Source organism: Eleginops maclovinus, chromosome 16, assembly GCF_036324505.1.
Source record: "Eleginops maclovinus isolate JMC-PN-2008 ecotype Puerto Natales chromosome 16, JC_Emac_rtc_rv5, whole genome shotgun sequence".
NCBI classification, from domain to species: Eukaryota; Metazoa; Chordata; class Actinopteri; order Perciformes; family Eleginopidae; genus Eleginops; species Eleginops maclovinus.
Window position 1 is genome coordinate 13,968,928 of NC_086364.1, and position 15,923 is coordinate 13,984,850.

Below are 15,923 nucleotides of genomic sequence, written 5' to 3' on the forward strand. Positions count from 1 at the left end.
TGATATAGAAATCACTTTATTTATTTGCCATTTAAAAAAAAGAAATTCAAGAAATGATACTTGAAATAAACAGCTTGGTAATACAGGTGTATCTAATCAACAGAGAATATAAGGGGGAAAAAATCACACAGAGTATGTGTAGCTTAATTGCAATGTATGTTAAAGAAAAAGATGACAAATTGATCAGATGGCAAAAATATTGATCAGACATACTGTGGTCTCACAACAAAGCGGTAGGAGAACTGGTCATCGGGACAGGGAAAGGTGAGATCCTGGGTCATATTGACACTAATGTAAGCCAGGTTTTCCTTGAAGTCCTGAACCTGAGAGATGTAGTTGCCTTGGCATATCAGCAGCAGCCGGTTACGAAACAGGATTTGTTGGTTTTTGGGGAGGCTGTTTTGGGGATTCAGCCTTGCCACTGGGAATGAGTTGCACCTCATGCCTCGGTTTGAACATTCTCTTTGGTTTCTAAAGATATTAGCCTCCCAACTGATCCGGTTTTGCTTGAAGAGCAGGCTGTTGTGGATTGGTACGTTGAGCCACAATGCTGGGATTTGATTGTATTGATTGTTATACCTAGGGTAAGTTATTGGTGGAGTTAATACAACGCTCCATGGCTCAGAGGTGTAGATCCTTGTCTGGTAATGATCATTTTCTATGCTGAACCTTGGATTGGCTTTGAGATAGCTGAAGAGCAGCATATTAAACTGGTATGCTTCCAAGAGGTTTTCCTGATACAAATTCTTATGAGTGCTGTAGAGAGAAGAGTTGGACTCCAGGTCATAAAGTGCTTCAGCGGGGATCATGGGGAAACGAATGCGATTCAACAGGTCATGCTGGGTGGTCAAAGTGGTTGAGTTGCCCTTTTCTTGGATCCAGCTCTCCACAGTCTGCAGCAGAACGTATTCATCTGGCACCACCAAGTCTGAGCGGAGCAGAAGGGATCCAAGGAGCTGAACGGAAATGTCGGTCCAAGCAGGGGACATGGTAAGATTTTGGTAGTTCCAGGCCAGATACTGAAGACAGTTCTCTTCCAGGACAAAGTCCCCAGTCTTCACTGCATATTCATAAAGGGACACCTGGGTTTGGTACGAAGCATCCTCTGGTAGGATTTGAGAGAAAAGCCGACCTGTGTCCTCCATCAGCTCCTTTAACCCAAACGTGTAAGCTAACCAGTGGAGGCACTGCACGGAGGAGAAGGCAATATCCACCTTGCGGGTGTAAATGTACCTATGGAGATTGTAGAATATTTAATATACTCTTAAAGATGTATTACTTTCATGTGCTTTTTGTTACATGCTGAGAAAACAAATGTATGATATCAATAGGAGTTTTGTATCTTGAATCAATACAAGCCATAATAATTTCAGTATACCTGATGAAGGTGGTGACATGAGGTTGGCAAGACTCGCTGATGTTGATCGTGATGTTATTGATCCCCTCCGAAGCATTGAAGCGTGGGAATTGAGAAAGTATAATTTTGTGCGCGCATATCGTTGTCTTAACCACCTCCTGGGTCCCGTCGTCCTGTATGTTATCAGAAATACTCTGGACTAAGATCAGGAAGTCACAGCCGTCACTGCTGTCAAAGATTTGGCCACGCTCTTCAGAGAGACTGATGCTGTGGTCCAGCGAGTGAAGAGAATCACGTTTCGTCAGGTTTGAGTCTGGAACCACAAATAACTCTGATGAATATTACATTAAGTATCACTTGAGAGACTTGTATCTAGTTTGCAGACTGTACTTCTCCTGTGTCTTACATGTTCTTTTGTCTAGCACCTGATTTTTATAGTCTGACTATCTGTTCTTGGAAAAAAGTTTGCTTTATATACAGTACTTGATCTTGTCACGCTGTACAATTAGCATTATTAAGTGAGTAAGTCAAGTTCAACCTTAAATAAGAATACTTAAGTATGTTCATGAATTGTTGCTTATACTCTTTAGATAATCTGTTATATAAAGCAATGCAGATTTGTTGAATCTTAACTAATAATGCTGTTACATTTTTCAAATAATCTCCAAACTATTTTCATGTGGACTATCCAATAACATTTTAATGCATGCATTTGGATAGAGTTTAGATACATACAGCTTGTTTCACAAATAACTCCAACGTCCTCTTTGTGGGAGCAGTCAGTCACTCCCCAGCTTGTGAAAGCACATTTTGACAGATAGCTCTCTGTGCCTGTACATGACAAGTCATCCAGCCAAATAGGTCCAGACACTATAAAGTAAAATAAAAGGTAATTACATTTGTTAATTGGTCTGGCAGTAACACATTATACAACTCTGGGAAAAAAACAAGAGACCATTCCAAATGTCAATCTCTACATGGCAGCCATTCTATTCCAGTGTCGGTCGAACTCCAACACAGAGAGATGTTGTAAGTTGTTTATTGAATAAAATAAATAAATAGTAAAACCAGTGAAACTGATAATGCAGCTTCATTTTTTCCAGAGCTGTAAGTGACATTTTCTGAATGTGTGGTCTAAGTATCACATTTCCCCACTCATTACAATCACTTCACTGCCCTCTGGTGGGGAACAAAAGGAAGTAGAGGTCACCTTTTCCATAGTTCTTCCCAATGACAACAGATTTAGCTCCGGGGAAATGGAGCTGACGACACACCACCTGGGCCTCAGCCATGTCCCAGCTGTCATCACACACTGTTCCCCATTTCCCATTATGGTAGATTTCCACACGGCCCTCTGAGACACCGCCTCCAAACAGCCTCACATCACCTTCCTGCAGCACAGGGTTTGTTCGACTTTCTGTTTGCGAGCACAGGGGTAGGATATTAACCAAGGCAGAGAGGTGGTACAAACATGTGGATGACCTACAGTCTGCGTTGAAGGTGAAGGGTCAGAATATATATATATATATCTGCAAGCATAATAGTTCTTACATAGTTTATAGTTCTGCATTTGAAACTAATAAAGTATGGTTCCCTTCCATTAAGATTTCCAGGAAAAAGCAAAAGCACTTTAATAGTTTTCACACAAACGAGCTATAACAGGGGTGTCCAAACTTTTTTCACCGGGGGGCCAAATACAAAAAATATACGAAGGTCTGGGCCCCTTATTAGAGTTTAATTATATTGCCTCTTAAGTTAGGTTATAAGTTAGCAAAATCAATGAAATGTAGGTAAGTTATGCTTGATACTTCAATATGCTTTAGGAAAAAAACAGACTACACCACAGCTCTCCGTAGGGCTCGCTCAGAGTGCTTATAATAAGGGGAAAATGAAGGGTATATTTCAAGCTTGTTATGTAAATCAGTTAATGGGTTTTTGTTAATCAACTTAGATTTGTTAGAACATGTTTTCGACTTTAATTGGCTGAATTTATCTGAAAAGTGGACTAATTAAATAATGAAAACAGTGTAATATAGGTTTACATATTGTCTAGTGCTTGCCTTATATTTAAGAACAATATAAGACCAGCACAAGTTTCATTTGTGGGCCATATGACATTATCCTTTTGAATTAGCTATAAGAGCTATAAGCTTAATTTACTCACCAAACATGCTCAATCTCGATGCACTTCCAGAGACAGGGAGAAGCAGCAGAAGCCACAGAGTGAAAACCTTTTGATGTGCGAGCATTTTCAGCTGCACAAGTGGGACTCTGACACACAGGATGACAGAGTCAGAGAAATATGCTCTACTGTACTTCACCATTTAAGATTATAACTTAAAAGTATTTTTGCTTTTAACCTTTGTTTCAAAGAGTGATTACAAAACCTGTACCCTTGCCCCCCATTTTTTACTATAAAATGTGTGCATCACAACTTGTGATTCACAAATGAAAGGTCCAGCTTGACTAGAAGAAAAAAGCTAACTCCTTTAATATAATAAGACTTCATTACCTTTTGTCCCTGGTTATGAAGTGATCTTGTCCCAAAATGTGCTTCTCTCATCTGGCGTCTGTTACACCAATCTCACTTCTTTTAAAGTCCTGCCAAAAATGTTTTCGCTTCTCCTTTCCCTCAGTTTCATTTCACATAAAGTGGGCAGTTAGGGTGTTGCATAACAGTTTCAGGTCTGGTTGCAACTTGTTTGAGAACAATGTCTAACTTCTTGTCTGACTTATTTTTAAACAAGCCCAGTGTGACTAAAGCAACAAGATTCAGGAAATAAGAATCAAGGTTTTTACTCAAGTCATCCCACCAAAAACAGTACATAATTTATTGTTCCACAAAATGTCCTTCAAAGAATGATGAGGTTCATGAAGAATAAAAGCAGGCCTTGAGTTATTTCACTGGAAGTTACATTACGGGTGTGTACACAATGATATTCAACAAGGAGCAAAGGGGTAAACACCTTTGACCCTTTGAGAGTGTACAGTATGTGCATGGAAAAAAAAGATCAGGGTCTAATAAATCAGTATTTTGTACATTCATTATAAGAAGGCTACAGTAATGTGGAGGGCCACATTTGTCTTAGGAAAAAGATGATCCATCTCAAGACATGCTGGCATTGTTTGTGTTGATTGGCAATTTCTCAAAACTATATTTTACAGCCCATAGTTCGTTTGTACTGAAAATGCTCCTCTAAGGGTTGGAGTTTTGCCTCAATGAGGACTGGCAAGAACAGTAACTTCAACAGTGACTGGATTGTAAACAAAATGGAACAGTGCAGTGGCCTCAAGCAAGTCTCTCAGTCTATATGAACTCAACGCCCTCATATTTTACATCCCCAATCTTGGTTTCGGGCAAAAGGATGCGTCCGTCAAGCGTGAAGGCCATGATGTACGTGGCAACCTTTCCCGCGTCTTCCTCTGACTTGAGAGCGAGAATGATCTGGTCGTCTGTATTCGGGACAAACTTGAAGGAGGAAAATCCATGAGTGGGGTTGAGCGGACCCACCCGACTTACAATGATGTCTTTGAAATCTGGCGAGCAGCTAAGGGCGAGGTTTGTGGCACGACTCTCGTCTGCCGTCTCCTCGTAGCGCTCCTTGCTGGCGCGGCGAGGGAGAAAAAACCAGCGCTGCAGGGTGTCGCTCCACGCTGCTGACTCGTGGATCATATACCCTGCGAAGATTTTTAGGAATACGGTAAAGTGGCAACCAAGACAAATACATGAAAGGAATAGAGAGTCGTATCAGATTGGCGTCCTCACCTGGAGGCTCTATCCCTGCAGCAGACTTGAGAGAGTGGTACTTGGGAACCCAGTTCTCGTGTTGTACGTCCCCTCTGAAGCCCACTACTTTCACCCACTCTGGGTTGTTGTTGACAAAAATGCCTTCAGTGGTGGTCCACTCTTTCCCCAGACCGCCGACGTACAGGTGCTTGTCCTTCACCGCCAGCCACTCCGCTTTGAACCCTATCAGGAGAAATAAAACAATTATTTAATAAAAAGTAGCAATAAAACTAAGAAATACTCAATTAGAGACAAGAGTCCTGCATTCAAGATCATTTTTAAGGTAAAGCACAAAATAACTATCAGTAAAATATATTTGAAGTTTAAGTGAAAGCTCTTATAATGCGGTAAAAGCAGCCGCTGTGAGGATTCAGTATCAAATATACACATTGTTGGTAAGACGGACATTGTACCCTTTTTTGCCATTGTAGCTAGTTGAGGTGGTGCTAGTCAAGTCGTATTCAAACTAGGGATCTAGCCCCTTCAGAGGGTCAAAAGAGAGGGGTGCAGTGGGGGTAAAAATTAGCGAGTTAGTGTTGCTGAAGTTTAGTGGAATTATAAAAAAGCATAAAAAGGCAACACAAAGTAAATAGTAAAATAGTAATAGTAATAGTATGGTATGCTAATAGTAAATTACTATTCAACAGCATCAGAGAAGGGTAATGCTGACCTTTGGCCACGCTGCCGTCACCGTCAGGTAAGATGACCCACGGCACAATATTGTCACCGTCAATGTGGTACACGACACCCGTCCTGTCGTCGACGCTGTAGAGCTTCCCATTGAACACGACAAGCTCGGACAGCTCCATACCCCGGCCTTTCTCCGACAAGTGGCTCTCCAGCACCACCTTGTCTGTATCCCATTCAACTGCTACCTTGTCACCACTTTGGGACACTAACAGATGCCCCCGCCGCATGTAGCTGAACCAAGTCAGCTTCTTGTCACTACGAGAATTTGTGTCTAGGTCGGCAATGACCCCAATGCGGTAGCGAATGCCCTGCGGCGTGAGCTCAGGCGAGCTGAGAGGGTAGGTGTTGTTGTAACCGATATCGGATTGCTGCATGTCACTGTGACCGGGTTTCCTATTGTGGGAGTCGTAGGATCGGGATCGCAAGCCCGCGCTCAAGTGCATGAAGAGCAGCAGAAGCAGGGCCAGGGAGACGGCCACCGCTACGATGGGCCTCCACTTAAGGCGGAAACGAGGGTCAGTGGTGTTGGCCATGGACGCCAACATAGGGAGACCTCCGACAGAGATACGCAGCGGGTTCATAGGCTCATTCTGCTCCAGTCGTGTGAAGCCTGGGGGAGCAGGCATGGGGGACGGAGGCCTGGAGTGACCTGCCGAAAAACACAGAGAGAATGTAAGTCCATTTGTACAACACACAGCAGGACAGCAGAAAAAAGACAGGGCCTCATCTGTGTTGCCTGTGGATACAGTGATGGCTTTCAGTTTTTTACTCATCGTTAACAGCTTATACTTAATACTCCAACTATAGAGGTACATTTTGTTGTCCTTCAACAGCAAAAACCGGCCTTAAAAACAAACAAATCAGCCTCTTCCATAGTCAAAATCACAGTTTAGAAGGCAATTAGGAACACTTTTTTTCTGAAGTTCTAATCCTGTCCATGTAAATGAATTATTGACATTGTGAATGTGTAAGAAAGTCATTTTTCAACAACTCACTGTTTTGTCCTCTGAAATATAACAGTATTTTCCCTCTTCCTTTGTGTGTGTGTGTGTGTGTGTGTGTGTGTGTGTGTGTGTGTGTGTGTGTGTGTGTGTGTGCGTTTTTTCTCTATTTAAATGGTGTGCTTCAGATGCGTTTCCTGTATGTCTGGAGCTGAATATGGTTTAACTTTCAGTTCCCTGCGACCTTAAAGAGAGACTATTTGCTGAACAGAAGCCACTCCTATTCCAAATGATGGAATAATGTTCAAACATAAAATAACAATAGCAGCAATGGAGACGAGTCATGAAGTCAGTAAACCGACACAGCAACGTTTGTTGAGGATCAATATCTATCAAACATTGTGCAACCAAAACTACTGATCATATCGGACCCTAGTAAGGCTGTGTAGGAGTGTATTACATCGAGCATAGGTGTGTTTATTGCTCATTAATTACATTTAAAATTTACAAAAGCAGGAATGTTATTTGTTCTTTGAAAATTGACTTGATTAATATGGTTATTTTTTCAAATACAGGTCACAATTCAGGTTTCACAGGATCATTTTTGTTAAAAGTAACTTCAGCTGTATGTGTACCACTGGTTTATAGTTGCAGTAGACAGGGAATACTTGTTATACCTGCCTTAATCCTGGGTGAAATACCTAAACCCAACTCAAGGGCTCAATGTAAACTTCTTAGCCAGAAGTGTAATACAACACTTAAATGAAAGCACAAATATATACATGTAAAAAATTGGTTTCCACAATTGTAAGAAACTATCAGTGACTGTAATTGAAAGAAAAACGTAACAATAATAATTTATCTGATGACTAACAAGTTTCTTTCAAACCTCACCCCTGGCTGAGCCTGACATTTACATGATTTATCAATCTCCTCTACTCACATACTTTCCATAAAGCGTTTGTTCGTTCGCCAAACAAATCCTTAGTTACACGGAAATCCTTCATAGAGATTTACATTTTCAATTCTGGTAAGATAATTGAAACCTACAGTAGTAAGAGCTCACACAAATGAGTGTATGCCAAGTTTTACGTCACACAAGAAGCAGGAAGCAGTCTATGTTAGGTGAATATCAGGTGGCACTTCAGGGATTTGTGAACGTGGAGAATGGGAGGAGCCTTAGTGAATATAAAATGGAACTGTGAACAGGTAAATCAAGATGTACACAACATACCAGCAGATGTCACACACACCACTCTCACAAGCAATTAAAAAGTTACTTCCTAACCATTGTTGACGACCAATAACTTATCATAATCAGCTTTCAAGCAAAAATCTCTAACGCCATGATTATTGTTTCGGATTTATATCTTAGACAAGTGAAAATAGAGAATAGAGGAGAAACAACAAAGACATAAAAGACATAAATAAAAAAATAAAAATTAAGAAGAGGTTAAGTTTCTAGCTTCTTTGTCTTACATGACCTATATTACATCTTGGAGTTAGAAAACAAGACATGAAGAGATAAATGATCCTATTTTAAAAAAGGGATTATTTTAATGTTGTGTGTGATTAGTCGATCAATGAAAGACAACAACACCTAAAATAACAACTTAAAATAATACTAAATTAAAGTAAGGCTGCTCAGTTTTCTTTCTTTATTTGATACAAAGTTGAGAAGTAGTGCTGATACTTGGGTTTACACCTGAACGTGGATAAAACACATGTTGTGACATTACAAGCAGAAGAGGTAGAGCAAACTGTATTTCATATACTGATATTTGCTTAACATCCCGACAGACTAGTGTGACGTGTCTGTCCACAGCTCAGGGGTCCCCAGCAGGAATAGTAAAACACAAAATGTGTACAATTAATCCCAACCACATTCCAGGGTCCTCTTGACTCGACCTCAGCAGCTTTGCACTCCTGTGGCCTAAACATGGCTGCGTTTCTTCGAAAGGAGCACAGGACGTGAAAGACTCTTTCATAAGGGGGCCCCCCGAGCCAAACAGCAGTCCATTATAGCAGCAACATCAGGCCTCGCACTCTGAGGCAAGAAACAACCCTATCCGAAATACTCTCAGATATAACCTTGATTGAAACAAATGAATTAAAAGCTTACCCCTTCGTCTCCTCCTGCTTGACATTGTCATTAGGATAATTTCTCTGTGGAGCAAAACCTCCAAAATAAGTATTGCGCTCTTTCTGATAACTGATTATTTGCAGTGCAACCATGACTAAGGATTGTTTCAAAGCGGGTGGACTTTAACTAGACCTGGATTATGCTCCAGTCCAAAGGGGCAAACCTTTCAGAAGGCAACACAATTCATGAAGTTATCATTCATCATAGCCGACAAAGGGCCAGGTACCAGAGGTTAGAAAAGCCTTTCTTAGCAGCACAATAACTTTATCTGCAAAAAAGGTGGAAAGCTTTGACTCCTGCAGACTGAATAGGAGTTTTTTTTAAAAACCTGCGGTCATTACAGGAGCTTGAATGCAACATCTGTGAAGCAACAAGTACTGTGTGAGCGCTGTGAGTGGACTGAGGCCAGAGATCAGCCTGATAACAACAGATTGCGCACCACAGGCTAAACTTACTTTCAGATGTCAAATGGGTAAGGGACTCGTTTAACTACTCCTGGGCTTCATTAGAAAATAAATATGTTTAAAAGTCAACAAAAACATTGAATGATGCACAGTTAAAGGAAGGACATAATATATAATGTAGGGTTGGGATTAATGACAAAGTAAATAACATGACATGTTAGAAATTTGTCAACTCAGAGATGTTGTTCTGAGGAAGCTACCCATTTCATATTGAATGTAGAAGGTAATGTAGAAATTCTTTGAGCATTTTTGCTTTAAAATACTGCTAAAACGATTACTTGGTTAATGTTTCAGCTCTATTTAAGTATGGATTGGTGGACATGCAACTTCTGTCTGAGCTTATGAAAGTTCTTCCCATAGTAATTTTGCACAATAGCATGGCATGACGTAAGAGACAGAGGTACGATCTTAATACATGCATATTCAATCGTAAAATTTGTGGTTCCCTGCTATAAAAATGTGAGTTTCTCTCCTTTGTGTCGCCCTACAGGATGACATCTGGGGAGGTAGGCTTCAAAGGGAACAGATCAATGACCCAGAGAGAATATGCAAGGCCCATAAAAGTTCACTTATCGCTGTAGGGCAGATTCCCAATCCTTTGCAAGTCAAGGCACTCCCAAACAGATGTGCATTAGTGTCAGAACTTGATTTAATTTTGCATTTATCCATTCAGAAGAAGCTGTATAATAAAGGCAACCACAATAGTCGTATTTAATTATTTCTCATTTAGTTTTGAGACACCTGGGACCATCTAAGAGTCCCTAGATGGCCCTGGGACCCTGCTATCAGCATGCCTTTAATTCACAATCCACTAAAGTTCACTGCAAAGTAATCTAAATAAAAAATACACTGTTTGTTAGTAGAGCTGTTTTGTTAAGGGATGCAGCAGTTGTTATTGTAAATATTCTTCTCTCTTTTTGCACTATTTTATTTATCTTATTTGCACCATGTATGTTGAGTTGTTGGAGGAGCATGGGATATAAGATTTTCAATGCCAACATGTACGTTGTATATGCTGTGCATATGACCAATAAAACCTTGAAACGTGAAAGCAGGTTGTCACCCTGACCTCCCTCACACAATATCTTATCTTCGTGTGTGTGTGTGTGTGTGTGTGTGTGTGTGTGTGTGTGTGTGTGTGTGTGTGTGTGTGTGTGTGTGTGTGTGTGTGTGTGTGTGTGTGTGTGTGTGTGTGTGTGTTTTAGCCCATGACCCCTGTCCTGCCAGCAGCGCAGAGGTTAACACAGATGCCATCACAAATGGCTGCGTTCAGAGAAACCTCCTCCTCATGTTTTCTACTCACCGCGGGTGTTAGATGTTCAGCTCGAGGTCCGCCGGTGGTTGTAGCTCAGATGACATTATTGTAAGTCTTCTTTCATCGGGTCCCTTTTCCTCCGTGTCCCGTTCATCCGACAACAGTTCATTACTTCCTGTATGCACTGATGACGACGGCAGCGTGCACAGCATGCGCACGGTGGGTGGAATAAGGTTTGTCAAGCGGTGACTTCACGTGCTGTCGGAAATGTGAAACTTCACTAAAAAAAAGTAGCAGAGCAGGAATATACTGTTAGTAAAAGTCATGCATTTAAAATCTTAATCAAGTAAAACTCCAAAAGTATTAGCATCAAAATATACTTAAAGTATCAAAAGTTACTGTTTTTGCAGATTGGTCCATTTCAGAATCATATAACTGATATGTTTTGATTATAATAAATGATGCTGCTAGTTTTAACGACTTTATGCTGCAGGGGCGCTAATGAATTTTCTCCAGGTGTATTTAAAATCTTATTTAAGCGTTGATTGTATTCCACATTATTAATCCAAATCTGTAACTAAGATAACTAAAGGTATTCAATACATGTAGTGGAGTAAAAGTAAACTATTTACCTCTGAATTGTAGTGGAGGAAACATAGCATAACATTGAATACTCAAGTAAAGTACAAGTATCTCAAAATTGTACTTAAGTACAGTACTTGAGTAAATGTACTTAGTTACTTCCCACCTGTGATACTACAGCTGTATGGATTCGACCAAAACAGCTTTAATGATCAAATTGTACCACAACTAACCAAATTACCCCTAGAAAATCGTGAAATGTCTGGTTTCCACATTACATAAATAAGAACTTAGACATGCATAGCTTTTCTTTTTTTTTTTCTTCTTCAAATGTTAAACAAAGAAACCTTGATTCAGTTACTTCACATCTATTCACAGTACTTTGTCTTGGCTTATTGTTGCATGTCTTCTTTTTCCTACTTAAAAGTATGGGGAAATGTTTACTGCATGGCACTCAGTTTCCTACACAACTTTCTTTTTTGTAAATATTGTATTTATTTTCCATTTGTTGCAATAGTCTTGGCTTTTATAATTGTACCATTTTGTTTATTTTTGCCGCCATTTATACCAAAGCAAATTCCCAGTATGTATAAACAGATGCATGGTCATGCACATGTGGTAAAAGTAGAAAAAAAAAGTCAAATTCCCTAAAACTACTGTATCACTGAACAATCTCTCTAAAACCCAATCACACACATTAAGGCTCTTCTATGTGATCCTTTTAATTAAACATGGAGTTTATTTATTTCTATTCACTGATCTTCCAATGAAACTGTTTGAAGTCCTGCCTTACACTTTGAAAGCCTCTGGTTATATATAATGTGAGAGTACCATTTTTTTTGTTTATAATGCTCTATTGAAAAATGTGCACATAATACTTTATGGTCTTTCCATTGTTATAGGAAGTGTCCAAAGTTCGTCCAAATTCCCTGACACAACCACTATTCAAATATTTGTGGAAGGAGCACAGCCCGACACAGGATCCGGGTGTTTTCTCAAGAAGAGGATATCAATTATGAGCTGACGCAGAGGTTCAAAACATTTTTTTATTCTGCGTGTGATACAGAATTCTGTCTAAAGGCACTTTAACAGGGAAGTATTGTAAAGCCATCGAGCACAACAGTGAAACTGCAACACATGCAAAGGCAGAATTACAGTTTTGAAAAAGCAAAAGGAAATGTGGGTGGGGAAAAAAAATGATGGTCTGATTGTCATGTTCTCTGATTTAAAATATTAAATTAGGTAATAAATATATCAAATAAGCAAAACATCACTGAATTCCTGAAACCACATTTTGGCTGAAACATTTGTGAAAAGGGTTTTCTTTTAGAATCTAAGTGAACTCAAGAAAGGCAAATTAAACTTCTACATAGATAGCTGATGCAATTCCATGTATTGGCAACCTTAATATATATTAAAAAAACACCCTTATGTACTAATACTAAATAGTAACTGTGGCAGAATTGAATTTGTAACATTAAAATGAACAATCTTTGGTCAGAAATTAGCAATCAACTGCCTAACAGAAGTGATTTTCAGTGCATAAAAGCCATTTCTCAGTGGTTGATTTTTAAGAAAGGAAAAAAACATTACAGTAGTACTAGTTACAGAGTTTGTATTGCACCCATTGATTTGGTCACATGGGTTTGTTTTGAGGTCAAAGATCAATGTGTAAGAAATGGTTACACTAAACTACTGTTGTTGAACTTGTGTAAATGAATTTTAAAAGAAAATATATGAACTAATCAGTAACATATTCCTTAAACTAAACAATTATATTGTCCATCTAAAAAATGCAAAGCCAATTTCCTGGCAACAATAAATCCTAACCTGTTTGCTAATTATTGCTTTGACACTTTGCACTCATAAGCTAAACAAAAAGGTGCACTGTCAAAACTGTGGCTGGTCTGGTACAAAGACAACCAGCGCACAGTCACTCTTAGCAAAACTTTCTCCTATCAAAAAAAATATCATAATTTCAACTTCCACCTGCTCTGTGTGGCACTTTAAGCAACACAGCAAACATCCACCACATGTTACAACAATGAAATTAACTTTAAAAAAAACACTTCAGTGCTTCCAAAAATGTGCATCACGTTCTGCAGGAAGTAAGTGGGAGTGCAGAGAACAGTCTGAGTTGTAAATGAAACCGGTGGCACACATGTTTATTTAAAAAGCAAACTCTCCTGTTTGGATTAATGCATTGGAATCTCAGTCCTTCAGTAAGCTGGAGGTTGGTACTCTCCCGGCTGCTCCTGGTTGTGGGAGAAAGGCGACTGCTGGTAGCCTGTGGGGCCGCTGCTGGCGTACGGAGACGGAGGGTATGGAGTACTTAGGTCATTGGCTGGGTCTCTGTACTCCTGGTCAAACTCACTGACGCCTTGGCGATACCTTCCAAATGCAAAGAAGCTCAAGAGACCCTGTTGAGAGAAGCTAAGAGTTGGTACGTGGAGTTTTTACACTTCTCTTGCACATTTTCCCCCAGCTTAGGTGTGTGTTATTAAAGAATTTATTAATCAATTGCTGGTAGCACTTGGTGGTGATGAAAGGCTCACCCAGGTGATGATCGAGAAGAAGGAGAAGGCCACGATTGCCCGGGCGGCGTCACCAGAGACAGCCTCAGTGAGGTTGGGGGTTTTAGACCACTGGCTGGCCAGGACACAGAAGCAGATGAACCATAGGAACGTCCAAACCCCTGTTAAAAAGGATGAAAGCAGAGAAATAAATAGTCAGGATTAGGATGAAATATGAAACGGAATTAACCTCAATGAGGCTGCACTTCCTGTTTTTAGGCATGGTTCCTGTATTGTGCATAAGCAGTCTAAAGTGCAACATGACTCTCACCTGAGAAGACCAGATCTCCTATAACAATGAATTTTCTTTCTTTGGCGTTGCTTATTTGTGGGAAGTAGGCGTCCAGAATGAGGAAGACAACACAAGCCAAGAAGGCCAGCACTCCGATCCCGACGCCATAGTTGCAGGCGCTGTCGTTGCTGTTGAACATGCATTTGGTATCTTGCTCCTTTGATGGGTTAATGTAGCCTTCTGCTGTGATGGTTGCAAAGACCACGATGGAGAATAACTGCAAAGGAGAGACAGAAAGGGTTAAAGCTGGGAGGGGGGTGTGAAAAATGCATGTCTCAAGTGAAGCAGCTGCAGCAGCCGTGTGACTCTCATCACATGATTCACATGACCAGTTTTAACAATAAAAAGTCATAATATAATACCTGTTAAGCCAGTTCAGATAAGGAAGCAGGGCAGATGAAGCATATTCTACTTTAAACTCATTAAATCTGGCATAAGAAAGTGTCACATCTTTTGAGAGTGATCTTTGTTCAGAAAGAATTTTCGTGAATGAGTAGACCATTCGGTTTCAAGCTTCTCAAATGTGACGAATTGCTACTTCTATGTTTCATCATTTTTTAGATTTAACATAATTGGGTTTTGGACTATTTGTGGTCAACAGTAATGAAAAAAAATGGTTAGTTGCAACACTACATTGACATATTACCGATCGTTCATTGTACACGTTTTTCAACTAATTACAAAATCTTATTGATGATATTTAGGACCCTTTTGTGCCTTATGAGCCCCCTCCCCTCCCACTCAGGGAATCTTTAACTCATTGTTTTTTTCCCCCACTAATCTAAAGTCAACACAGAGGTGACAAAGCCTTTGCTGTCAGGGCTAATTGAGTTTGCCTACTTAATCAAAAATCAAAAAGATAAACAGAGACCAAACTCTGCATCAACTTTAAAATAGCTTTTTAGTAATGCATTTAAATTGTTGTGACTTAGTTGTCTGTTTGCCTGTTGTAATTGTTGTAAAGCACAAGTGTATTTAAGAGTGTGATATCAATAAAAAGTATTATTACAACATGTAATGTCATCAAAACAACTTAATCTAACCGACCTATCAAGTTTTACGGATTTAAAAGCTACTCTGTACGGCAACAGATGACGCTGTTAAAGTTTAATTCATGAGCTCACACTGAAAACACGCCAGAAAAAAAAAAAAGACATCTTCTGCTAGTTTTAACTCGACCTTTTCGACTTTTCAGAGCAGAATGAGCAACACAAAATGCCAACAAGTCGTCCATTATCAGATGGAAAACACACAGTTTGTGGTGACACAGCACTGGACGTGCTAGCTAACGTTAGCCTATGTCAACAAGTGGAACAGAAAATCATCCAATTTGTTACTTTTTCTAAATATTATTTATGATTTTCACAAAAAGCCCACTTCATATCTACTGTTGACAGCTTGTACAGCTAACACACAGCATTTTGTTTTCATTGTGTCGACCCTGGCAGCTCACATCTGTTAACATACATGGATGTGACAGCTGGCTAATTTTGATGCTAACTTTTCCGTGTAGTCACTCACCCAGCTCAGGCAGCGCAATATGGTTTGAGGCTGTTTTACAAAATGTACCACATCGAAAGCACCGCCAGCCAGTGACGCCCCGTAAGCGCTGCTCTGCATTTTCTTTCCAACAAAATGTGTTTTTCAAGCGATATAAAAAGACGTGCTGGAAGTTCTTCCTATCAAAGTTAGGGCAGTTTCGTTTTGTGATAACAGCTTCCTGAAAACTTTTCAAACACCACCCCTGCTCTGATGTGTTCACGTGCTCCTCGAAAACAGCGGCTTCAGAGTGGATTAAATAGTACGGTCTTGATTTTCGGCGATGTTTTAACCAGAAAA

The 15,923-nt window shown here is 39.9% G+C and overlaps 3 protein-coding genes across 6 annotated transcripts; all 3 read right to left on the reverse strand.

The window, feature by feature from the left end:
- LOC134877459 (galectin-3-binding protein A-like) lies at positions 1 to 4,040 on the reverse strand. The gene is made up of 6 exons (XM_063902958.1): positions 3,870 to 4,040; positions 3,522 to 3,628; positions 2,568 to 2,774; positions 2,093 to 2,227; positions 1,379 to 1,670; positions 1 to 1,233 (listed from the first exon to the last, which is right to left on the reverse strand). The coding sequence occupies exons 2-6, from the start codon at positions 3,604 to 3,606 to the stop codon at positions 204 to 206; spliced, it is 1,749 nt and encodes a 582-aa protein (XP_063759028.1). The 5' UTR covers positions 3,607 to 3,628; positions 3,870 to 4,040; the 3' UTR covers positions 1 to 203.
- Positions 4,041 to 4,164: 124 nt separating this feature from the next.
- Positions 4,165 to 10,868, reverse strand: cant1a (calcium activated nucleotidase 1a). 4 transcript variants are annotated; one of them, XM_063902963.1, is made up of 4 exons: positions 10,686 to 10,868; positions 5,815 to 6,483; positions 5,124 to 5,327; positions 4,165 to 5,035 (listed from the first exon to the last, which is right to left on the reverse strand). In XM_063902963.1, the coding sequence occupies exons 2-4, from the start codon at positions 6,458 to 6,460 to the stop codon at positions 4,665 to 4,667; spliced, it is 1,221 nt and encodes a 406-aa protein (XP_063759033.1). In that variant the 5' UTR covers positions 6,461 to 6,483; positions 10,686 to 10,868; the 3' UTR covers positions 4,165 to 4,664. The 4 variants fall into 4 exon arrangements, with proteins under 4 accessions (XP_063759033.1, XP_063759030.1, XP_063759031.1 ...); XM_063902960.1 differs by lacking the exon at positions 10,686 to 10,868 and adding an exon at positions 8,898 to 9,021; XM_063902961.1 differs by lacking the exon at positions 10,686 to 10,868 and adding an exon at positions 7,723 to 7,890.
- A 1,383-nt stretch (positions 10,869 to 12,251) lies between these two features.
- On the reverse strand, positions 12,252 to 15,841 carry syngr2a (synaptogyrin 2a). Its single transcript, XM_063902964.1, has 4 exons — positions 15,606 to 15,841; positions 14,064 to 14,301; positions 13,775 to 13,914; positions 12,252 to 13,639 (listed from the first exon to the last, which is right to left on the reverse strand). Exons 1-4 carry the CDS (start codon positions 15,702 to 15,704, stop codon positions 13,439 to 13,441), a joined length of 678 nt encoding a protein of 225 aa, XP_063759034.1. The 5' UTR covers positions 15,705 to 15,841; the 3' UTR covers positions 12,252 to 13,438.
- Between the last annotated feature and the right edge of the window lie 82 nt (positions 15,842 to 15,923).